This window comes from Scyliorhinus canicula, chromosome 9 (assembly GCF_902713615.1).
Source record: "Scyliorhinus canicula chromosome 9, sScyCan1.1, whole genome shotgun sequence".
NCBI classification, from domain to species: Eukaryota; Metazoa; Chordata; class Chondrichthyes; order Carcharhiniformes; family Scyliorhinidae; genus Scyliorhinus; species Scyliorhinus canicula.
This window is the reverse complement of record NC_052154.1, coordinates 95,893,187-95,917,808: the sequence shown is the minus strand read 5'-3', so window position 1 is coordinate 95,917,808 and position 24,622 is coordinate 95,893,187. Positions and strand designations below refer to the sequence as shown.

At 47.0% G+C, this 24,622-nt stretch overlaps 1 protein-coding gene across 1 annotated transcript in view; it reads left to right on the top strand.

Moving 5' to 3' along the window:
- The first annotated feature begins 283 nt into the window (after positions 1 to 283).
- The window catches only part of fbxo3 (F-box protein 3), a 73,350-nt gene continuing 49,011 nt past the window's right edge, over positions 284 to 24,622 (top strand). Inside the window, exons 1-4 of the mRNA XM_038807229.1 lie at positions 284 to 450; positions 10,630 to 10,719; positions 15,030 to 15,193; positions 17,221 to 17,335. Coding sequence (XP_038663157.1) covers positions 350 to 450; positions 10,630 to 10,719; positions 15,030 to 15,193; positions 17,221 to 17,335 — 470 coding nt within the window. The 5' untranslated portion in view covers positions 284 to 349. The remainder of the gene's footprint in view (positions 451 to 10,629; positions 10,720 to 15,029; positions 15,194 to 17,220; positions 17,336 to 24,622) is intronic.

The window sequence follows — 24,622 nt, the reverse complement described above, 5'->3', positions numbered from 1 at the left end:
GTGGGCGGGGTTTGGTGGTGACATCGCGCAGGTGGGCGGGGTTTAGTGGTGACATCGCGCAGGTGGGCGGGGCTTGGTGGTGACATCGCGCAGGTGGGCGGGGTAAAATTGTGGTATCGCGCAGTGGGCGGGGTTTAGTGGTGACATCGCGCAGGTGGACGGGGTTTAGTGGTGACATCGCGCAGGTGGACGGGCGTTTAGTGGTGACATCGCGCAGGTGGGCGGGGTTTAGTGGTGACATCGCGCAGGTGGGCGGGGTTTAGTGGTGACATCCCGCAGGTGGGCGGGGTTTAGTGGTGACATCCCGCAGGTGGGCAGGGTTTGGTTGTGACACCTCCCCCGCTGGAAAATGGCGGCTCGAGCTGGGCCTGGGATTTTCGGTCTCGAGCTTCTGCCGACAGAACCGATTCTGCTGATCCTCAGATTCTTGAATTATAAAGACCTGGGCAGGTAAATCACAAAGATAACTGTTTGGAAAGAGAGAGAAGATAAACAACAGAGAGAATATAAACAACTGTAGAGACAGAGAGAGAATATAAACAGCTGTAGAGACAGAGAGAGAATATAAACAACTGTAGAGACAGAGAGAGAATATAAACAACTGTAGAGACAGAGAGAGAATATAAACAACTGTAGAGACAGAGAGAGAATATAAACAACTGTAGAGACAGAGAGAGAATATAAACAACTGTAGAGAGACAGAGAATATAAACAACTGTAGAGACAGAGAGAGAATATAAACAACTGTAGAGACAGAGAGAGAATATAAACAACTGTAGAGACAGAGAGAGAATATAAACAACTGTAGAGACAGAGAGAGAATATAAACAACTGTAGAGAGACAGAGAATATAAACAACTGTAGAGACAGAGAGAGAATATAAACAACTGTCGAGAGACAGAGAGAATATAAACAACTGTCGAGAGACAGAGAGAATATAAACAACTGTCGAGAGACAGAGAATATAAACAGCTGTAGAGAGACACAGAATATAAACAACTATAGAGACAGAGAGAGAATATAAACAACTGTAGAGACAGAGAGAATATAAACAACTGTCGAGAGACAGAGAGAATATAAACAGCTGTAGAGAGACACAGAGAGAATATAAACAACTGTAGAGACAGAGAGAGAATATAAACAACTGTAGAGAGACAGAGAGAGAATATAAACAACTGTAGAGACAGAGAGAGAATATAAACAACTGTAGAGACAGAGAGAGAATATAAACAACTGTAGAGAGACAGAGAGAATATAAACAGCTGTAGAGAGACACAGAGAGAATATAAACAACTGTAGAGACAGAGAGAGAATATAAACAACTGTAGAGACAGAGAGAATATAAACAACTGTCGAGAGACAGAGAGAATATAAACAACTGTCGAGAGACAGAGAGAATATAAACAACTGTTGAGAGACAGAGAGAATATAAACAACTGTCGAGAGACAGAGAATATAAACAGCTGTAGAGAGACACAGAGAATATAAACAACTATAGAGACAGAGAGAGAATATAAACAACTGTAGAGACAGAGAGAATATAAACAACTGTCGAGAGACAGAGAGAATATAAACAGCTGTAGAGAGACACAGAGAGAATATAAACAACTGTAGAGACAGAGAGAGAATATAAACAACTGTAGAGAGACAGAGAGAGAATATAAACAACTGTAGAGACAGAGAGAGAATATAAACAACTGTAGAGACAGAGAGAGAATATAAACAACTGTAGAGAGACAGAGAGAATATAAACAGCTGTAGAGAGACAGAGAGAGAATATAAACAGCTGTAGAGAGACAGAGAGAGACTATAAACAGCTGGAGAGACAGAGAGAATATAAACAACTGTAGAGAGACAGAGAGAATATAAACAACTGTAGAGAGACAGAGAGAATATAAACAACTGTAGAGAGACAGAGAATATAAACAACTGCAGAGAGACAGAGAGAGAATATAAACAACTGTAGAGACAGAGCGAGAATATAAACAACTGTAGAGACAGAGAGAGAATATAAACAACTGTAGAGACAGAGAGAGAATATAAACAACTGTCGAGAGACAGAGAGAATATAAACAACTGTCGAGAGACAGAGAGAATATAAACAGCTGTAGAGAGACACAGAGAGAATATAAACAACTGTAGAGACAGAGAGAGAATATAAACAACTGTAGAGACAGAGAGAATATAAACAACTGTCGAGAGACAGAGAATATAAACAGCTGTAGAGAGACACAGAGAGAATATAAACAACTGTAGAGACAGAGAGAGAATATAAACAACTGTAGAGAGACAGAGAGAGAATATAAACAACTGTAGAGACAGAGAGAATATAAACAACTGTAGAGACAGAGAGAGAATATAAACAACTGTAGAGTCAGAGAGAGAATATAAACAACTGTAGAGAGACAGAGAGAGAATATAAACAGCTGTAGAGAGACCGAGAGAGAATATAAACAACTGGAGAGACAGAGAGAATATAAACAACTGTCGAGAGACAGAATATAAACAGCTGTAGAGAGACACAGAGAGAATATAAACAACTGTAGAGACAGAGAGAGAATATAAACAACTGTAGAGAGACAGAGAGAGAATATAAACAACTGTAGAGACAGAGAGAGAATATAAACAACTGTAGAGACAGAGAGAATATAAACAACTGTCGAGAGACAGAGAATATAAACAGCTGTAGAGAGACACAGAGAGAATATAAACAACTGTAGAGACAGAGAGAGAATATAAACAACTGTAGAGAGACAGAGAGAGAATATAAACAACTGTAGAGACAGAGAGAGAATATAAACAACTGTAGAGACAGAGAGAGAATATAAACAACTGTAGAGTCAGAGAGAGAATATAAACAACTGTAGAGAGACAGAGAGAGAATATAAACAGCTGTAGAGAGACAGAGAGAGAATATAAACGGCTGTAGAGAGACAGAGAGAGAATATAAACAGCTGGAGAGACAGAGAGAATATAAACAGCTGGAGAGACAGAGAGAATATAAACAACTGTAGAGAGACAGAGAGAATATAAACAACTGTAGAGAGACAGAGAGAATATAAACAACTGTAGAGAGACAGAGAGAATATAAACAACTGTAGAGAGACAGAGAATATAAACAACTGCAGAGAGACAGAGAGAGAATATAAACAACTGTAGAGACAGAGCGAGAATATAAACAACTGTCGAGACAGAGAGAGAATATAAACAACTGTAGAGAGACAGAGAGAGAATATAAACAACTGTAGAGAGACAGAGAGAATATAAACAACTGTAGAGAGACAGAGAGAGAATATAAACAGCTGTAGAGACAGAGAGAATATAAACAGCTGGAGAGACAGAGAATATAAACAACTGTAGAGAGACAGAGAGAGAATATAAACAACTGTAGAGAGACAGAGAATATAAACAACTGTAGAGAGACAGAGAGAGAATATAAACAACTGCAGAGAGACACAGAGAGAATATAAACAACTGTAGAGAGACAGAGAGAGAATATAAACAACTGGAGAGACAGAGAGAGAATATAAACAACTGTAGAGAGACAGAGAGAGAATATAAACAACTGTAGAGAGACAGAGAATATAAACAACTGTAGAGAGACAGAGAGAGAATATAAACAACTGCAGAGAGACACAGAGAGAATATAAACAACTGTAGAGAGACAGAGAGAGAATATAAACAACTGGAGAGACAGAGAGAGAATATAAACAACTGTAGAGACAGAGAGAATATAAACAACTGTAGAGAGACAGAGAGAGAATATAAACAACTGTAGAGACAGAGAGAGAATATTAACAGCTGTAGAGATAGAGAGAGAATATAAACAACTGTAGAGACAGAGAGAGAATATAAACAACTGTAGAGACAGAGAGAGAATATAAACAGCTGTAGAGACAGAGAATATAAACAGCTGGAGTGCGAGACGGTAGGATTCTCCATTCCTGACACTAAGTGTTGCCACTGATTCAGGATTCGGTGAGTTCCACAACAGCAAACCTGGCACCGCACCTGGACCAATTCAGAGACTGTTAAGGGGCTAGCAACGGTATCACGTGGAGCACAATTGATTACAATGAGAAATGGTGCGGGATGACAGCCCATTCTGAGATGAGCTCTGGTGCTCTGCATCGTTTGACAACGTCTAACTTCTGCCCATGGTAGCACTTTCCATCATCCACCTGGGTGGTCGCTGCATGTGAGCTAGCCATTCCGTCTCAGTGCCGTTGAATCACTGGGGTGGCAATGGTGATGATGGGCGGGGGGAGGGCAGGGAACTCAGCCCACCTTACCAGGCTGCCTTGTTCTGCGTGCTGCCCACTAAATGCACCAGGAACAGTAGAGGGGGGAGTCCGAGGTGCTGTGGTGGCCTAGTACCTCCACTGCTGGAGTTACTGGCACGGGCCCCATCACCCCCTCCTCCCTTGGGGTGCCTGATGGCCCCAGGGTACTCCCATGGGGCGGGGTTGCAAGCGGAGCTATCTCCTGAGGCTCCCCTGCCACCTGTTGCTTCCAGTCCACGAGGCCTGCTCTGGTCTCCACCAGGGTCTGCATGCTCGCGGCCATGGAGCACAGGGAGTGGAGCACCTCTGTCTGGGATTGCGCCATTCACGCTGTGACTGTGCCACCACCCCCTGGAGCTGTGCCACATAAGCCAGTAACATCGTCATCTCCCCCTGGGACTGTGTCTGAGCTAAGTCGGGCAATGCCTCTGATGTTCTCAGCCATGGCTTGTTGTGACTGGGCTTGTTGTGACAGAAGCACTGCTGCAAAGTCCAGGTGGCTCTGGCAAATGTCTGCCTGTGAGAGGGCAGCCCTGTCTCCAATGCTTCCACCGCAGATGCCACCTGTGTGGGTTGGCCTGGTTGGAACGCATGTTTGGCAGCACCTTTGTTCCTCCATGTGGTTGGACTGCTCCAACTGCACCTGCAGATGCTGGATGCTCGCCGATAACCCCTCTTGTCGACCCTGGCTCCCACTATAGCTGGGACTGTCCGTTCCAGAAGCCCTAAACCCTGGGGCCGGCCCACCCTCTGTCCATCCGCCCCCTTGGAATTCCTGCCTCCACCTGTTGTACCGGATCAGCTGTGTGGTGCGCACCAGGTAGTGTCCCGGGAGTCTCTTCATTAAAGTGCCCAACCAAGATGAGTGTCTCTAGGATGGGGGAAGGTGTTGGAGCTCCGGGGTGTCTTGGGTCACAGGCATAATATGGCTCCCGTCCGTGTCGGTGTCCTCGTCGCTGATCGGCACATGGGAGGGGCTTGGTTCTGGCAGTGGGGGGACACCACGGCTGCTCTGTAAACCATGAGGTCTCGGTCTTCTAATACTCCGTTCCTCAGGTGACCGAAGACTGCATTGGAGTCGATGTCTGCTTGTGCCGTGTGGAGGCTCGCGAGGGAAATTATCTACAGTGTCCAAAGGCTCACTGTGGATCTTGATGGTTGGGTGGCAGTTTTTTGTGGGAGGAGTGGGCTGGCAGAGAACCTTTGTTTTCAGGATGTTTAGTCTGAAGCCCATTCTTTCATATGCCTCAATAAATGCGTCAACGATGGTTTGTAGCTCGGCCTCTGAATGTGTGCACACACATGCATCGTCTGCATACTGCAGCTCGATGACAGAGATTGGGGGGGTGTGTCTTGGTTTTGGCCTGGAGGTGTCGGAGATTGAACAGTTTCCCACTTGTCCAGTGGGTTAGCTTCACTCGAACGGGGAGCTTCAGGATGATGGGGTGGAGTGTTGATGTGAGGAAGATGGAGCAGAGCGTTGGTGCGATGTCGCAGCTGTGTTTGAACCCAGTTTGCACACGTATTGGTCTGTGGTGGTTCCATTAGTGTGGATCACGGTTTGCATGTCATCGTGGAGCAGGTGGAGAATGGTGACGAATTTCTGCGGGCAGACGAATTTGAAGAGGATGCTCCACAATCCCTCACAGTTGGTCGAAGGCCTTTACGAGGTCGAAGAAGGCCTTGTACAGAGGTTGATGCAGCTCCCTGCAGTTTTCCTGGATTTGTCACGTACTGAAGATCATGTCAACTGAGCCTCCATTGAGTGTGGCAGAAGCCACACTGAGACTCAGGGAGGAGCCCTTCAGCCACTGGGAGCAGACAGTTAAAGAGTATTCTCGCGATGACCTTTCCCGTGGCGGGGATTAGGGAAATCCCTCTGTAATTTCCACAGTCAGACCTGTCTCCTTTCTTGAAGATGGTCACAATTAAGGCATCTCTGAGATCATCCAGCATGCTCTCTTCCTTCCAGACAAGGGTGTTGAGGTTGTGGATTCTTGTCAAGAGTGCATTTCTGCCGCATTTTAGTACTTCTACATGGATTCTATCTGCGGCAGAGGTCTTGTTCGACTTCAGATGACTTTTTAAACCTCACGGCGAGCTGGGGTTGTGCTGAGATGGTGGCGGGTAGCATGTTGCAGGATGGTGGCGAGAACGCTTATGCCGAAGGCTGTGTCTTGGTTTCGGAGATCCTCGAAGTGCTCTCTCCAGTGATAGACAGAGTATAGCTGACAAAAGACGCAGAGAATATATTACTATAGAGTCAGGGGAGGGGACTATTTCATCTTCTGATCAATGTTTATCAAGATAAAAGTTGGAGAAAACAGAGGAGCTGCTCCAACATGTGATAGTGGAGAGGAAATCTCCCAGTGTATGGAGAGTGAGAAGAGTGAAGGGCGTGAGTGAGGATAGTTAGGAAGGGAGGATCTGTTTCAATTTATTGTTGTGTGTACCAAGGTACAGTGAAAAGTAGTCTGCGCACAGACCAGGAAGATCGTTCCATACATGAAAAACATAGAACATACACAAATAGACAATGTAAATACATAGGCACAGACAACGGGAAGCATACAGAGTGTGGTGCTACAAAGTAGAGAAGATATGTGGAGAGATCAGTTCAGTCCATAAGAGGGCCATTCAAGAGTATGGTAACAGTGGGGAAGAAGCTGTTTTTGAATCTGTTGGTACGTGTTCTCAGACTTTAGTATCTCCTGCCCAATGGAAGAGGTTGAAAGAGATAATAACCTGGGTGGGAGAGGTCTTTGATTATGCTGTCCGCTTTCCCAAGGCAGCGCGAGGTGTAGACCGAGTCAATGGATGGGAGGCGGGTTTGTGTGATGGACTGAGTGGCGTTTACGACTCTCTATAGTTTCTTACAGTCTTGGGTCGAGCAGTTGCCTTACCAGGCTGTGATGCAGCTGGATACGATGCTTTCTATAGTGCCTCTAAAAATTGATAAAAGTCAATGTGGACATTCAAATTTCCTTAGTTTGCTGAGGAGGGATCCTGTTTTATTAAAATAAATTTATCGTACCCAATTATTTTTTCCAATTAAGGGGCAATTTAGTGTGGCCAATCCACCTAACCTTCACATCTTTTGGGTTGTGGGAGCGAAACCCACGTAGACACAGGGAGAATGTGCAAACTCCACACGGACAGTGACCCAGGACTGGGATTCGAACCCGGGTCCTGTTGTAAATTCTTGGTCGTAGTATCAGCGTGGGTGGACCAGGACAGATTATTGTTGATGTGTACACCTAGGAATTTGAAGCTGTCAACCATCTCCACCTCGGCACATTGATGCAGACAGGGCTGTGTACGATACTTCGCTTTCTGAAGTCGATGACCAACTCCTTAGTTTTGCTGACATTGAGGGAGAGATTGTTGTCATTGCACCATGTTCTCTATCTCCCTCCTGTACTCTGACTCACTACGGTCGTGTCATCGGCAAACTTGTAGATGGAGTTGGAGCCACATTTTGCCACAGTCATGTGTGTATAAGGAGTATAGTGGGGGCTATGTATGCAGCCTTGCGGGACCCCGGGATTGAGGATTATTGTGGAGGAGATGGTGTCGTTTATCCTGACTGATTGTGGTCTAGAGGTCAGGAAGTCGAGGATCCAATTGCAGAGGGAAGAACCAAGTCCAAGGTTTGGAATTTTGATATGAGCTTGACTGGGATTATGGTGTTGAAGGCGGAGCTGTAGTCAATGAATAGGAGTCAGACGTGGGAGTCCTTGTTGTCGAGATGCTCCAGGGATTAATGTAGGGCTAGGGAGATAGTGTCTGCTGTGGACCCATTGTGGTGGTACGTGAATCTAAGCATTCTGGGGAGTATGGAGTTGATGTATCTCATGACCAACTTCTCAAGGCACTTCATTATGATCGATGTCAAGGCTACCAGGCGGTAGTCATTCAGGCACATTGCCTGGTGGTTAGTGGAGGATAGTGAGTGAGGCAGGGAGGTTAGTGATGAGGGAGGGAGGATAGTGATGGAGAAAGGAAAGCTCAGTTGGCTGGAAAGCTGGTTCTTGATGCAGAGCGAGGCGAACAGTGTGGAACCAATCCCTGTTCAGGCTGAGGCTATTCATGAAGGCCCTGCGTTCTCAAAATCGCCCAGGCCTGAGGTGTGGTGATCCTCAAGTTAAATCAGCACCAGTCAGCTCTCCCCTTCAAAGGGGAAAGCAGCCTATGGTCATCTTGGACCATGGCAACTTTTTCAGATTGATTCTTGATTAGTCAGGGCTATGGGGCGAAGGCAGGAGCATGATGGGAAAGAATTTTCATCAAGGAATGATTGAGACGATGGGGAAGAGATTTCTTCAAGGAGTGGTGGAGAGGCTGGTAGAGATTTCTTAAGGGCATGTTGGAGAGGATGGAAAAAGATTTCTTCAGGAATGTTGGAGAGACATGGGAGGAGATTTCTTCAGGAATTTTGGAGAGGCTGGGGAAGAGGTTGATCAAGAGGCTAGGGGAAGAGTTGCTTCAGGAATGCTAGCGAGGTTGGGAAGTGATTTCTTTAGGGATTGATGGAGAGGTTGGGGAAGAGATTTCAGGAATGTTCGAGAGGATGGGGAAGAGATTTATTCAGGAATGTTGGAGAGGCTGCGCAGTGATTTCTTCAAATGTTGGAAAGGATGGGGAAGAGATTTATTCAGGGAATGTTGGAGAGGCTGGAAAGGGATTTTTTTCAGGAATGGTGAAGAGAATGTCGAGGTGATTTCTTCAAAGAATGATGGAAAGGCTGGGGAAGAGATTCCTTGAGGAATGATGGAGAGACTGGGGAACAGACTTCTCCAGCATTGATGGAGTGGATGGGAAAGAGTTTTCTTCAAGGAATGATTGAGACGATGGGGAAGAGATTTCTTCAGAGAATGATGGAGAGGATAGGGAAGAGATTTCTTCAGGACTGTTGGAGAGGATGGGGAAGAGATTTCTTCAAGGAATGAAAGGATGGGGGAAGAGACTTTCGGGAATATTGGAGAGGCTCGGAAGAGTTTTCTTCAAGGAATGATGGAAAGGATGGGGAAGATATTTCTTCAGGTATGGAAAGGATGGGGAAGAGATTCCTTCAGGAATGATGGAGAGAATGGGGAAGCAATTTCTTCAGGAATGATGGAGAGGATGGGGAAGCGATTTCTTCAGGAATGATGGAGAGGATGGGGAAGAGATTTCTTAAGGAATGACGGGAGAGGCTGGGGAAAAGATTTCTTCAGGAATGACGGGAGGGGCTGGGGAAAAGATTTTTACATAGAATTTACAGTGCAGAAGGAGGCCATTCGGCCCATCGAGTCTGCACCGGCTCTTGGAAAGAGCACCCTACCCCCTACCCAAGGTCAACACCTCCACCTTATCCCCATAACTCAGTAACCCCACCCAACACTAAGGGCAATTTTGGACACTAAGGGCAATTTATCATGGCCAATCCACCTAACCCGCACATCTTTGGACTGTGGGAGGAAACCGGAGCACCCGGAGGAAACCCACGCACACTGGGAGGATGTGCAGACTCTGCACAGACAGTGACCCAAGCCGGAATCGAACCTGGGACCCTGGCGCTTGAAGCGATTGTGCTATCCACACAATGCTACCGTGCTGCCCGGAATGAAGGGAGAGGCTAGGAAGGCATTTCTTCTGGAATGATGGAGAGGCTACGGTGGTTCTATTTCGAATGGACAAGGCTAAGAAGATATTTGATTAAGTTGTTTAAAATCATGAAGAAAATGCAGACGAACTGATTCCAATGGCCAGAGAAGAGATAAATTGATGTGGAATGGTCAGAAAACCAGAGACTATATATGTTTCTTAACCTGTGTACATAACGGTAAATATACTTTGTTCAAAAACCCAATAAAAAACATTTTATTAAAAAAAAGCAAACCAGAGACTTCATAACAAAGGTTTGTACACAACCAGTGATTTGGATTTGAATGTACTGCCTGGATAGGGCGGAGGAACATTCAACAATTGTCTTTGAAAGGGAACTGGATAAATACTTAAAGAAAATAATTGTAGCGATACGAAACAAAAATGATTGAATGGATGTAACTGAAAGAAGCTGGCACAGACTTGATGGGCTGAATGGTCAGCTGTGTTTGTGATGAATGTAGAGCCAGGCACACAACATGGATGAGAAGTGAGCTGTTGAGAGTGAGCTGGAACAAGGAGGAAAACCAAAAGGAAAGAAATGAGCAAGAGTTGAGAGAGGGAGAGAGATATTGGCTTGAGGGTTATTAATTGGAGTCATGTGAGGTCTTGACAGACCTTGTGTGAAAGAAGACTATTGAAGCTGTGGTAAGAAAGCAGCCATTCTCACTAATTATGAAGTCCCTTTTTTTCAATCTAGCTGCAGGTCTGTGTGTCGGAGATTTTATCACCTCTGTAGTCACGACCCTCTGTGGAAGAAGCACTGCAAGCGACACTGGCTGTTGTCTGAGTGAGTATCAGGATATTGGGAGGATTTGGGAGGGAGGGAAAGACCTGTTCACTACTCACTGCCCTATGGGTAGGGTGGTGCTGTAATCTGCACCGTATCTGTTGCACATTGTATTTCTACTGTCTCATTAGTTTTTAATTTAATCTTTATTATTGTCACATGAATTGTTTAGGATTGTATAATAAAAATAATAATTTTTAGTGTCACAAGTAGGGTTACATTAGCACTGCAATGAAGTTACTATGAAAATCCCCTAGTCGCCACATTCCAGCGCCTGTTCGGGTACACAGAGGGAGAAATTCAGAATGTCCAATTCACCTAACCTGCATGTCTTTCGGGACTTGTGGGAGGAAACCGGAGCACCTGGAGGAAACCCACACAGACACGGGGAGAAAGTGCAGACTCCGTATAGGCAGTTACCCAAGCGGGAATCGAACCTGGGACCCTGCTGCTGTTTAGCAACAGTGCTAACTACCGTGCTGCCCACACTATATATTACGCGACGTAGTATGCCACGTATCTGAGTCTGGACAGCACACTGTCTCTTGGCTGTGCTGCCAGCGAGCACCAACTCCATATATTGTCACAGAACCATGAGCAATTGGAGCAGGAGTGGACCATGCACTCCCCTGGACCCAGCTCTTCTATTTAGAAAGATTACAAATGACGATCTACCTCAACTCCATCTTTCCAAACTATCCCTGATTCCCAGGGTAACCACAAATCTATCGCTCTCCGTCTTGAACATACTCATAGACTGAGCACCCACAGCCCCACTGGGCACGAGAATTCTGAAGATTCACCACCCTCCGAGTGGAAAAATCTCTCTTCTTCTCGGTCCTAAATAGCCAATACTTCATGCTAATATGTTCTAGATTTCCCAGTGAGGGGAGGGTGTGGTATCTTTTCGATATCCAACCGGCAAGCCCTTAAGAATTTATTACATTTCAATTCAATCACCTCTCATCCTTCCAAACACCAGAGAATTTGGCCTCTCCAACTTGATCAGCACATTAGATAATCACCCATCACAGGAGCCATTCTAAGGAATCTTAGCTGCTTTCCCTCTTGGACAACTATGTCCTTTCTTATGTAAAATGACCAAAGGTGTGGACGCATTGCAGGTGTGGCCTCAGCAAGGCCACGTAAAATTGTACTACTAAAATCTTGCTGTCATGAAGGCTCCCCCATTTTAACCCCCCCACCCCTCCCTTGCTGACCCGTCAATCCTCCTTAAAGAAATTGATTTTAAAAAAATTTAGAGTATCCAATTCATTTTTTCCAATTAAGGGCCAATTTAGCGTTGCCAATCCACTTACCCTGCAGACCTTTGGGTTGTGGGGGTGAAACCCATGCAAACACGGGGAGAATGTGCAAACTCCACACGGACAGTGACCCAGAGCCGGGATCGAACCTGGATCCTTGGTGCCGTGAGGCAGCAGTGCTAACCACTGCGCCACTGTTCTACCCCCCTTAAGGAAATCGATGAACTGCTTCCACCTCCCTGTGAACCCCTCTGCCGATCTTCACAGAGTGAACTTGACCTCCTCCAGCCTCAGAAATTCTGTCAGATAGGTCGCTCACCCACACTCCTACTTCGGCAGCTCTGGGTTCTGGGTCCCGCACCCGAAAGAGAAACTGTTCTTATTGGTGAAAGGTTTGAGAACCAGAGCATACTGATTCAAGAATGAAGCAAAAATGACGTGGAAATACTTCTACACAGCGAGTGATTAGGATCTGGAATGTTCTGCCTGAACGTGTGGTGGAGGCAGGTTCACAGGAGTGGCTAGGATCTGGAGTGTTCTGCCTGAGAGTGTGGTGGAGACAGGGTCAGTGCTGAGTGTGTGGTGGAGACAGGGTCAATACTGAGAGTGTGGTGGAGACGGGGTCAATACTGAGAGTGTGGTGGAGACAGGGTCAATACTGAGAGTGTGGCGGAGACAGGGTCAATGCTGAGGGTGTGGTGGAGACGGGGTCAATACTGAGTGTGGTCTAGACGGGGTCAATGCTGAGAGTGTGGTGGAGACAGGGTCAATGCTGAGAGTGTGGTGGAGACAGGGTCAATGCGGAGAGTGTGGTGAAGACGGTCAATCCTGAGAGTGTGGTGGAGACGGTCAATCCTGAGAGTGTGGTGGAGACGGGGTCAATCCTGAGAGTGTGGTGGAGACAGGGTCAATACTGAGTGTGGTGGAGACAGGGTCAATGCTGAGAGTGTGGTGGAGACAGGGTCAATGCTGAGAGTGTGGTGGAGACAGGGTCAATACTGAGTGTGGTGGAGACAGGGTCAATGCTGAGAGTGTGGTGGAGACAGGGTCAATCCTGAGAGTGTGGTGGAGACAGGGTCAATCCTGAGAGTGTGGTGGAGACAGTAGTGTGTGTGGTGGAGACAGGGTCAATGCTGAGAGTGTGCTGGGGACAGGGTCAATGCTGAGAGTGTGGTGGAGACAGGGTCAATGCTGAGAGTGTGGTGGGGACAGGGTCAATGCTGAGTGTGTGGTGGAGACGGGGTCAATGCTGAGAGTGTGGTGGAGATGGGGGTCAATGCTGAGAGTTTGGTGGAGACAGGGTCAATGCTGAGAGTGTGGTGGAGACAGGGTCAATGCGGAGAGTGTGGTGGAGACAGGGTCAATGCTGAGAGTGTGGTGGAGACAGGGTCAATGCCGAGTGTGTGGTGGAGACAGGGTCAATGCTGAGAGTGTGGTGGAGGCAGGGTCAATGCTGAGAGTGTGGTGGAGGCAGGGTCAATGCTGAGCGTGTGGTGGAGACAGGGTCAATGCTGAGAGTGTGGTGGAGGCAGGGTCAATGCTGAGAGTGTGGTGGAGGCAGGGTCAATGCTGAGCGTGTGGTGGAGACAGGGTCAATGCTGAGCGTGTGGTGGAGGCAGGGTCAATGCTGAGAGTGTGGTGGAGACAGGGTCAATGCTGAGAGTGTAGTGCAGACGGGGTCAATGCTGAGAGTGTGGTGGAGACAGGGTCAATGCTGAGTATGGTGGAGACAGGGTCAATGCTGAGACTGTGGTGGAGACAGGGTCAATGCTGAGAGTGTGGTGGAGACAGGGTGCACCTGCCCACCTAATCCCAATTGCTAGCACTTGGCCCATAACCTTGAATGTTATCCCCTCCCCCAAGTGCTCATCCAGGTATCTTTTAAAGGATGTGAGGCAACCTGCCTCTACCACCCTCCCAGGCAGTGCATTCCAGACCCACCATTCTCTGGGTAAATACGTTGTTCCACAAATCCCCTCTAAACTTCCCATCCCTGGCTTTGAACTTGTGCCCTTTGTAACTGACCCTTCTACTAAGGGGAACAGCTACTCCCAATCCACCCTGTCCATGCCCCTCATAATCTTGTGCACCTCAATCAGGCCATCCCTCAGTCTTCTCTGCTCCAGAGAAAACAACCCAAGCCTATCCAACCTCTCTTCATAACTTAAATGTTCCATTCCAGGTAACATTCTGGTGAATTTTCTCTGCACCCTCTCAGTGTAATCACATCCTTCCTATAATGTGGCGACCAGAATTACACACACAACTCCAGCTGTGGCCTCACCAAAGTTCTATACAACTCCAACATAACATCCCTGCTTTTGTAATCTGTACCCAATTGATAAAAGCGAGTGTCCCATATTCCTTTTTCACCACCCTGTTAATCTGTCCTTGTGCCTTCAAAGATCTATGGACAAACGCGCCAAAGTCCCTTTGTTCCTCAGAACTTCCCAGTGTCATGCCATTCATGGAATACTTCCTTTTCAAATTACTCCTTCCAAAATGTATCACCTCACACCTTTCAGGATTTAATCGGCCACTTATTTGCCCATCTGACCATCCCATCTATATCTTTCTGTAACCCAAGACACTTAACTTCACTGATAACCACATTTATCGTGCTATATCTAATAAATTACACAATGTTTTGACCTCAGCTACTTTCTGTGGTAGCAAATTCCACAGATTCACCACTCTGGGTGAAGAAATTTCTCCTCACCTCAGTCCAAAAAGGTTTCTCCCTTATCCACAAACTATGCCCCCTAGTTCTGGACTCCCCACCATCGTGAACATTCTTTCTGAATCTACCCTGTCCAATCCTGTTTGCGAGCTAGCATGAACGTGAACGACTGAATGGTAGTCTGCTGCGCTATTAGTATTCTATGGTTCTATAACTGCCTGCATCTGCATCACGCGGGTGTTTGAAAGGGTGTGGCGGGAGGTGTGCATGTGTCCAAGGGCGTGAAGAAGTTGTAAATGTGCCTGTACTCTTAACTGGGATGGCTGAATATCTCTCAATCATCTGTGCATGTTGTCTTTTGTCAGGGATGATAAGGTGAAGCACAATGTGTGTTGGATGGAGCTGTTCCGCCAGTTCTACTGCGACCTGGGACAATACATTGATCACTACGCAGAGTTGAAACAAGCTTGGGAGAATTTGAAGAAGTATCTGGGGCAGAACTGTCCTCGGATGATCACGTCATTAAATGGTAACTAGATGGGATGGTCATTCATACCACAGTGTGACAACTAGTGAGGCTTGGGTCAACGGCCTTGGAGTGGGGGAGTGTGAGGGTCGGAGATTGCAGACATCCCAAATTAAAGAGAGAGTTGGTTGATATTTGCCCTTGTGTGAAGCCAGTGACTATGTGTTGTCACCCTGATCCATTGAGGACAGTTTCAGCAAACGTTCTGCAGAGCAAACGGAAGAGGAGGGAGTGGAGGAGAGGGAGAGGTGTGGGGGTAGAGGGAAAGGAGATGGGGAGAGAGGGTTGTGCGGTAGGGGAGAGCGGCGGAGAGGAAGGGGAACATAAGAACATAAGAACTAGGAACAGGAGTAGGCCATATGACCCCTCGAGCCTGCTCCGCCATTCAATTAGATCATGGCTGATCTTTTGTGGACTCAGCTCCATTTTCCGGTCTGAACACCATAACCCTTAATCCCTTTATTCTTCAAAATACTATCTATCTTTATCTTAAAAACATTTAATGAAGGAGCCTCAACTGCTTCACTGGGCAAGGAATTCCATAGATTCACAACCCTTTGGGTGAAGAAGTTCCTCCTAAACTCAGTCCTAAATCTACTTCCCCTTATTTTGAGGCTATGTCCACTAGTTCTGCTTTCACCCGCCAGTGGAAACAACCTGCCCGCATCTATCCTATCTATTCCCTTCATAATTTTAAATGTTTCTATAAGATCCCCCCTCATCCTTCTAAATTCCAACGAGTACAGTCCCAGTCTACTCAACCTCTCCTCATAATCCAACCCCTTCAGCTCTGGGATTAACCTAGTGAATCTCCTCTGCACACCCTCCAGCGCCAGTACGTCCTTTCTCAGGTAAGGAGACCAAAACTGAACTCCAGGTGTGGCCTCACTAACACCTTGCACAATTGCAGCATAACCTCCCTAGTCTTAAACTCCATCCCTCTAGCAATGAAGGACAAAATTCCATTTGCCTTCTTAATCACCTGTTGCACCTGTAAACCAACTTTTTGCGACTCATGCACTAGCACACCCAGGTCTCTCTGCACAGCGGCATGTTTTAATATTTTATCGTTTAAATAATAATCCCGTTTGCTGTTATTCCTACCAAAATGGATAACATAAGAACATAAGAACATAAGAACTAGGAGCAGGAGTAGGCCATCTGGCCCCTCGAGCCTGCTCCGCCATTCAATTAGATCATGGCTGATCTTTTGTGGACTCAGCTCCACTTTCCGGCCCGAACACCATAACCCTTAATCCCTTTATTCTTCAAAAAACTATCTATCTTTACCTTAAAAACATGTAATGAAGGAGCCTCAACTGCTTCACTGGGCAAGGAATTCCATAGATTCACAACCCTTTGGGTGAAGAAGTTCCTCCTAAACTCAGTCCTAAATCTACTTCCCCTTATTTTGAGGCTATGCCCCCTAGTTCTGCTGTCACCCGCCAGTGGAAACCTCACATTTGTCAACATTGTATTCCATCTGCCAGACCCTAGCCCATTCACTTAACCTATCCAAATCCCTCTGCAGACTTCCAGTATCCTCTGCACTTTTCGCTTTACCACTCATCTTAGTGTCATCTGCAAACTTGGAAACATTGCCCTTGGTCCCCAACTCCAAATCATCTATATAAATTGTGAACAATTGTGGGCCCAACACTGATCCCTGAGGGACACCACTAGGGAAGTGGGGAAGAAGATGGGGAGTGGGAAGAGGAGGGGGAAGTGGGAGAGGAGGAGGGGCAGAGGGGAAGTGGGAGAGGGTCAGGAATGAGGAAGGGGGTGGGTGGGGTGGGCAGTTTTGGGAAGAGGGAGTAGGAGGGGAAGGAGAAGCAGTAGAGAAAGGAGGAGGGGTGAAGAGGGGGAAGTTGTGGGGGAGGGTATTAGCGATGTGAGAATGGAGAGCGGAGGGCGATGAGAAGCTGGATGGTCAATTGGGTATCCAGACATAGGCAGGCCTGCGATTTATTGACTGTTGTTCGCCTATGTGCTGATGATCTTGTTTTTCATGCCTGGCCTCTTCTTCACAGTGGGTTTAACAGAGCAAGAATTGGAAGCGGTTGAAGAGCGAATTAAATTCAGTCTACCTAAGGATTATCGCTGCTCCCTTCGCATACACAATGGACAGCGCCTAGTCGTCCCTGGGTAAGACATCCCCACATGAGTGTTCTAGTAAGTCGTGTTCTTGGTTTCTCGCTGTGTTACAGTGGGCCGTGTTCTCGGTTTCTCGCTGTGTTACAGTGGGTCGTGTTCTCGGTTTCTCGCTGTGTTACAGTGGGCCGTGTTCTCGGTTTCTCGCTGTGTTACAGTGGGCCGTGTTCTCGGTTTCTCGCTGTGTTACAGTGGGCCGTGTTCTCGGTTTCTCGCTGTGTTACAGTGGGCCGTGTTCTCGGTTTCTCGCTGTGTTACAGTGGGCCGTGTTCTCGGTTTCTCGCTGTGTTGCAGTGAGTCGAGCTCTCGGTTTCTCGCTGTGTTACAGTGGGTCGTGTTCTCTGTTTCTCGCTGTGTTGCAGTGAGTCGTGTTCTCGGTTTCTCGCTGTGTTACAGTGAGTCGTGTTCTCGGTTTCTCGCTGTGTTATAGTGGGTCGTGTTCTCGGTTTCTCGCTGTGTTATAGTGAGTCGAGCTCTCGGTTTCTCGCTGTGTTATAGTGAGTCGAGCTCTCGGTTTCTCGCTGTGTTATAGTGAGTCGAGCTCTCGGTTTCTCGCTGTGTTATAGTGAGTCGAGCTCTCGGTTTCCCGCTGTGTTATAGTGAGTCGAGCTCTCGGTTTCTCGCTGTGTTATAGTGGGTCGTGTTCTCGGTTTCTCGCTGTGTTATAGTGGGTCGTGTTCTCGGTTTCTCGCTGTGTTACCGTGAGTCGTGTTCTCGGTTTCTCGCTGTGTTACAGTGAGTCGTGTTCTCGGTTTCTCGCTGTGTTGCCGTGAGTCGTGTTCTTGGTTTCTCGCTGTGTTACAGTGGGCCGCGGTCTCGGTTTCTCGCTGTGTTACAGTGGGCCGCGGTCTCGGTTTCTCGCTGTGTTACAGTGAGTCGTGCTCCCGGTTTCTCGCTGTATTACAATGGATTGCGTTCCCGGTTTCTCGCTGTGTTACCGTGAGTCGTGCTCTTGGTTTCTCGCTGTGTGACAGTGAGTCGTGCTCCCGGTTTCCCGCTGTATTACAATGGATTGCGTTCCCGGTTTCTCGCTGTGTTACCGTGAGTCGTGCTCTTGGTTTCTCGCTGTGTCACAGTTGGTCGTGTTCTCAGTTTCTGGCTGTGTCATATTCTGGTTTTCTTGCTGTGTTATAGTGGGTAGTGTTCTCAGTTTTTCGCTGTGTTTCACTGGGTACCGTTCTCTGTTTCTCACTGTGTTACAGTGGGTCGTGTTGCTGTTTCTTGCTGTGTTACAGTGAGTCATGCTCTCGGTTCCGTGCTGTGTTACAATAAGTTGTGTTCTTGATTTCTCGCAGTATTACAGTGAGCTTTGTGCAGGTCAAGGAGACACAGCCTGAGTGAGATGCATTCAGAGTTGGAACTTGGTAATTCGATGCAGTGAGGTAATTCGGTGCAGAGTGGGAGAAGGTGCTTTTTCCCTACTGTTTTGTCCTCTTTCTTCTGGCCTGTAACTTTTAATCTTCAGGGAGAGAACCAGAGAGCATCTGAGAATCTGGGAAGGTAAGTGATTTTTATTTATTTTTTATTACCGTTTCAAATTGTGTGTGGGGGGAAAGCTGAAGTGACATCACAGTAAAGCTGTGACCTGATTGGCTGGTTGGGAATCTACACCAAATTTAATAATTAAGCATTGTTAAACTAATTAAACTTAATTATAATTTAGACGGGTATCTAAGCCAGAGATTTAGCTTTCAGATTTATAGTAGAAATCTGGTGCTAGGAAACATAGTTAAAAGTCACTTAAAAAAAAATTAAATTAAATTTACTAATTAATTGACGCAAAGTCAATTAGAGGGGTGCAGTGCTCTGACTGTGAGATGTGGCAGGTCCGGGAGGCTTCCAGCATCCCGGATGGCTTCATCTGCAGAAAGTGCACCCAACTAGAGCTCCTCACAGACCGCATGGCTCGGTTGGAGCAGCAATTGGATGCACTTGGGAGCATGCAGGTGGCGGAAAGCGTCATAGATAGCAGTTATATAAATGTGGTCACACCCACGGTGCAGGCAGAGAAACGGATAACCACCAGAAGGGGCAGGCAGTCAGTGCAGGAATCCCATGTGGTTGTCCCCCTCTCGAACAGGTATACCCCTTTGGATACTGTCGGGGGGAATAGCCTATCAGGGGAAAACAGCAGCAGCCAGAGCAGTGGCACCACGGCTGGCTCTGATGTTTAGCAGGGAGGGTCAAAGCGCAGAAGAGCAATAGTCATAGGGGACTCTATAGTCAGGGGCACAGATAGGCGCTTCTGTGGACGTGAAAGAGACTCCAGGATGGTATGTTACCTCCCTGGTGCCAGGGTCCAGGATGTCTCCGAACGGGTAGCAGGCATCCTGAAGGGGGAGGGCAAACAGGCAAAATATGTGCAAACAGGCGTTGCACATATTGGTACTAACGACGTAGAAAGGGAGGGGCATGAGGTCCTGCAGCAGGAGTTCAGGGAGCCAGGCAGAAAGTTAAAAGACAGGACAGAGGGTTGTAATCTCGGGATTACTCCCTGTGCCACGTGCCAGTGAGGCTAGAAATAGGAAGATAGAGCAGCTAAACACGTGGCTAAACAACTGGAGTAGGAGGGAAGGTTTCCATTATCTGGACCACTGGGAGCTCTTCCGGGGCAGGTGTGACCTGTATAAGAAGGACGGGTTGCATCTAAACTGGAGAGGCATAAACATCCTGGCCGCGAGCTTTGCTAGTGTCACATGGGAGGGTTTAAACTGGTATGGCAGGGGGGGTGGGTACCGGAGCAATAGGTCAGAATGTAAAAGCATTGAGGGAGAACTAGGGAATAGGGCCAGTAAGGCTCTGAGGAAGAGCAGACCGGGAGATGTTGCTGAAAACAGCGGGTCTGGTGGCCTGAAATGCATATGCTTTAATGCAAGAAGTATTACGGGTGGCAGATGAAAGATAGAAAGCAAAGAGTTGGGATAAATGGGTGTTTCTCTGGTTGGCAATCAGTACCTAGTGGTGTCCCTCAGGGATCCGTGTTGGGCGCACAATTGTTCACAATTTACATAGATGCTTTGGAGTTGGGGACCAAGGGCAATGTGTCCAAGTTTGCAGATGACACTAGGATGAGTGGTAAAGCGAAAAGTGCAGAGGATACTGGAAGCCTGCAGAGGGATTTGGATAGGTTAAGTGAATGGGCTAGGGTCTGGCAGATGGAATACAATGTTGACAAATGTGAGGTTATCCATTTTGGTAGGAATAACAGCAAACGGGATTATTATTTAAACGATAAAATATTAAAGCATGCTGCTGTTCAGAGAGACTTGGGTGTGCTAGTGCATGAGTCACAGAAGGTTGGTTTGGAAGTGCAACAGGTGATTAAGAAGGCAAATGGAATTTTGTCCTTCATTGCTAGAGGGATGGAGTTTAAGACTAGGGAGGTTATGTTGCAATTGTATAAGGTGTTAGTGCGGCCACACCTGGAGTATTGTGTTCAGTTTTGGTCTCCTTACTTGAGAAAGGACATACTGGCGCTGGAGGGTGTGCAGAGGAGATTCACTAGGTTAATCCCAGAGCTGAAGGGGTTTGATTATGAGGAGAGGTTGAGTAGACTGGGACTGTACTCGTTGGAATTTAGAAGGATGAGGGGGGATCTTATAGAAACATTTAAAATTATGAAGGGAATAGATAGGATAGATGCGGGCAGGTTGTTTCCACTGGCGGGTGACAGCAGAACTAGGGGACATAGCCTCAAAATAAGGGGAAGTAGATTTAGGACTGAGTTTAGGAGGAACTTCTTCACCCAAAGGGTTGTGAATCTATGGAATTCCTTGCCCAGTGAAGCAGTTTTGGCTCCTTCATTAAATGTTTTTAAGGTAAAGATAGATAGTTTTTTGAAGAATAAAGGGATTAAGGGTTATGGTGTTCGGGCCGGAAAGTGGAGCTGAGTCCACAAACGATCAGCCATGATCTAATTGAATGGCGGAGCAGGCTCGAGGGGCCAGATGGCCTACTCCTGCTCCTAGTTCTTATGTTCTTATGAACTTAGAGCGTGGATTAGTACTTAGAACTATGATGTGGTTTCCATTAGAGAGACCTGGTTGAGGGAAGGACAGGATTGGCAGCTAAACGTTCCAGGATTTAGATGTTTCAGGCGGGATAGAAGGGGATGTAAAAGGGGTGGCGGAGTTGCACTACTGGTTAGGGAGAATATCAGAGCTGTACTACGGGAGGACGCCTCAGAGGGCAGTGAGGCTACATGGGTAGAGATCAGGAATAAGAAGGGTGCAGTTACAATGTTGGGGGTTTACTACAGGCCTCCCAACAGCCAGCGGGAGATAGAGGAGCAGATAGGTAGACAGATTTTGGAAACGAGTAAAAACAACAAGGTTGTTGTGATGGAAGACTTCAACTTCCCCAATATTGACTGGGACTCACTTAGTGCTAAGGGCTTAGAAGGAGCAGAGTTTGTAAGGAGCATCCAGGAGTGCTTCTTAAAACAATATGTAGTCAGTCCAACTAGGGAAGGGGGCTTTACTGGACCTGGTATTGGGGAATGAGCCCGGCCAGGTGGTAGAAGTTTCAGTAGGGGAGCATTTCAGGAACAGTGACCACAATTCAGTAAGTTTTAAAGTGCTGGTGGCCAAGGATAAGAGTGGTCCTGGGGTGAATGTGCTGAATTGGGGGAAGGATAATTATAACAATATTAGGTGGGAACTGAAGAACCTAGATTGGGGGCGGATGTTTGAGGGTAAATCAACATCTGACTTGTGGGAGGCTTTCAAATGTCAGTTGAAAGGAATTCGGTACCGGCATGTTCCTGTGCGGAAGAAGGATAAATACGGCAATTTCAGGAACCTTGGATAACGAGAGATATTGTTGGCCTTGTCAAAAAGAAAAAGGAGGCATTTGTCAGGGTTAGAAGGCTGGGAACAGACGAAGCCTGTGTGGAATATAAGGAAAGTAGGCAGGAACTTAAGCAAGGAGTCAGGAGGGCAAGAAGGGGTCACGAAAAGTAATTGGCAAATAGGCTTAAGGAAAATCCCAAGGCTTTTTATACATACATAAAAAGCAAGAGGGTAGCCAGGGAAAGGGTTGGCCCACTGAAGGATAGGCAAAGGAATCTATGTGTGGAGCCAGAGGAAATGGGCGAGGTACTAAATGAATACTTTGCATCAGTATTCACCAAAGAGAAGGAATTGGTGGATGTTGAGTCTGGAGAAGGGTGTGTGGATAGCCTGGGTCACATTGAGATCCAAAAAGACGAGCTGTTGGGCGTCTTGAAAAATATTAAGGTAGATAAGTCCCCAGGGCCTGATGGGATCTACCCCAGAATACTGAAGGAGGCAAGAGAGGAAATTGCTGAGGCCTTGACAGAAATCTTTGGATCCTCCCTGTCTTCAGGTGATGTCCCGGAGGACTAGAGAATAGCCAATGTTGTTCCTTTGTTTAAGAAGGGTAGCAAGGATAATCCAGGGAACTACAGGCCGGTGAGCCTTACGTCAGTGGTAGGGAAATTACTGGAGCGAATTCTTCGAGACAGGATCTCCTCCCATTTGGAAGTAAATGGACGTATTAGTGAGAGGCAGCACGGTTTTGTGAACAGGACGTCGTGTCTCACTAACTTGATAGAGGTTTTCGAAGAGGTCACAAAAATGATTGATGCAGGTAGGGCAGTGGATATTGTCTATATGGACTTCAGTAAGGCCTTTGACAAAGTCCCTCATGGTAGACTGGTACAAATGGTGAAGTCACATGGGATCAGGGGTGAGCTGGCAAAGTGGATACAGAACTGGCTAGGTCACAGAAGGCAGAGAGTAGCAATGGAAGGGTGCTTTTCTAATTGGAGGGCTGTGACTAGTGGTGCTCCGCAGGAATCAGTGCTGGGACCTTTGCTGTTCGTAGTATATATAAACGATTTGGAGGAAAATGTAACTGTTCTGATTAGTAAGTTTGCAGACGACACAAAGGAATTGCGGATAGCGATGAGGACTGTCAGAGGATACAGCAGGATTTAGATCTTTTGGAGACTACGGAGATACGGAGGCATGGGATTCAGGGTGATTTAGCAGTTTGGATCAGAAATTGGCTAGCTGGAAGAAGACAAAGGGTGGTGGTTGATGGGAAATGTTCAGACTGGAGTCCAGTTACTAGTGGTGTACCACAAGGATCTGTTTTGGGGCCACTGCTGTTTGTCATTTTTATATATGACCTGGAGGTAAGGCGTAGAAGGATGGGTGAGTAAATTTGCAGATGACACTAAAGTCGGTGGAATTGTGGACAGTGCGGAAGGATGTTTCAGGTTACAGAGAGACATAGATAAGCTGCAGCGCTGGGCTGAAAGGTGGCAAATGGAGTTTAATGCAGAAAAGTGAGGTGATTCATTTTGGAAGGAATAACAGGGAGACAGAGTACTGGGCTAATGATAAGATTCTTGGTAGTGTGGATGAGCAGAGAGATCTCGATGTCCGTGTCCATAGATCCCTGAAAGTTGCCACCCAGGTTGAGAGGGTTGTTAAGAAGGCGTACGGTGTGTTAGCTTTTATTGGTAGAGGAATTGAGTTTCGGAGCCATGAGGTCATGTTGCAGCTGTACAAAACTCTGGTGCGGCCACATTTGGAGTATTGCGTGCAGTTCTGGTCACCGCATTCTCGGTTTCTCGCTGTGTTACAGTGAGTCGTGTTCTCTTGGTTTCTCGCTGTGTTACAGTGAGTCAAGCTCTCGGTTTCTCGCTGTGTTGCAGTGAGTCGAGCTTTCGGTTTCTCGCTGTGTTACAGTGAGTCAAGCTCTCGGTTTCTCGCTGTGTTGCAGTGAGTCGAGGTTTCGGTTTCTCGCTGTGTTGCAGTGAGTCGAGCTCTCGGTTTCTCGCTGTGTTGCAGTGAGTCGAGCTTTCGGATTCTCGCTGTGTTACAGTGAGTCAAGCTCTCGGTTTCTCGCTGTGTTGCAGTGAGTCGAGGTCTCGGTTTCTCGCTGTGTTGCAGTGAGTCGAGCTCTCGGTTTCTCGCTGTGTTATAGTGGGTCAAGCTTTCGGTTTCTCGCTGTGTTACAGTGAGTCAAGCTCTCGGTTTCTCGCTGTGTTGCAGTGAGTCGAGCTCTCAGTTTCTCGCTGTGTTACCGTGAGTCGTTCTCTTGGTTTCTCGCTGTGTTGCAGTGAGTCGAGGTCTCGGTTTCTCGCTGTGTTACCGTGAGTCGTGTTCTCGGTTTCTCGCTGTGTTGCAGTGAGTCGAGGTCTCGGTTTCTCGCTGTGTTACAGTGAGTCGAGCTCTCAGTTTCTCGCTGTGTTGCAGTGAGTCGAGGTCTCGGTTTCTCGCTGTGTTACCGTGAGTCGAGGTCTCGGTT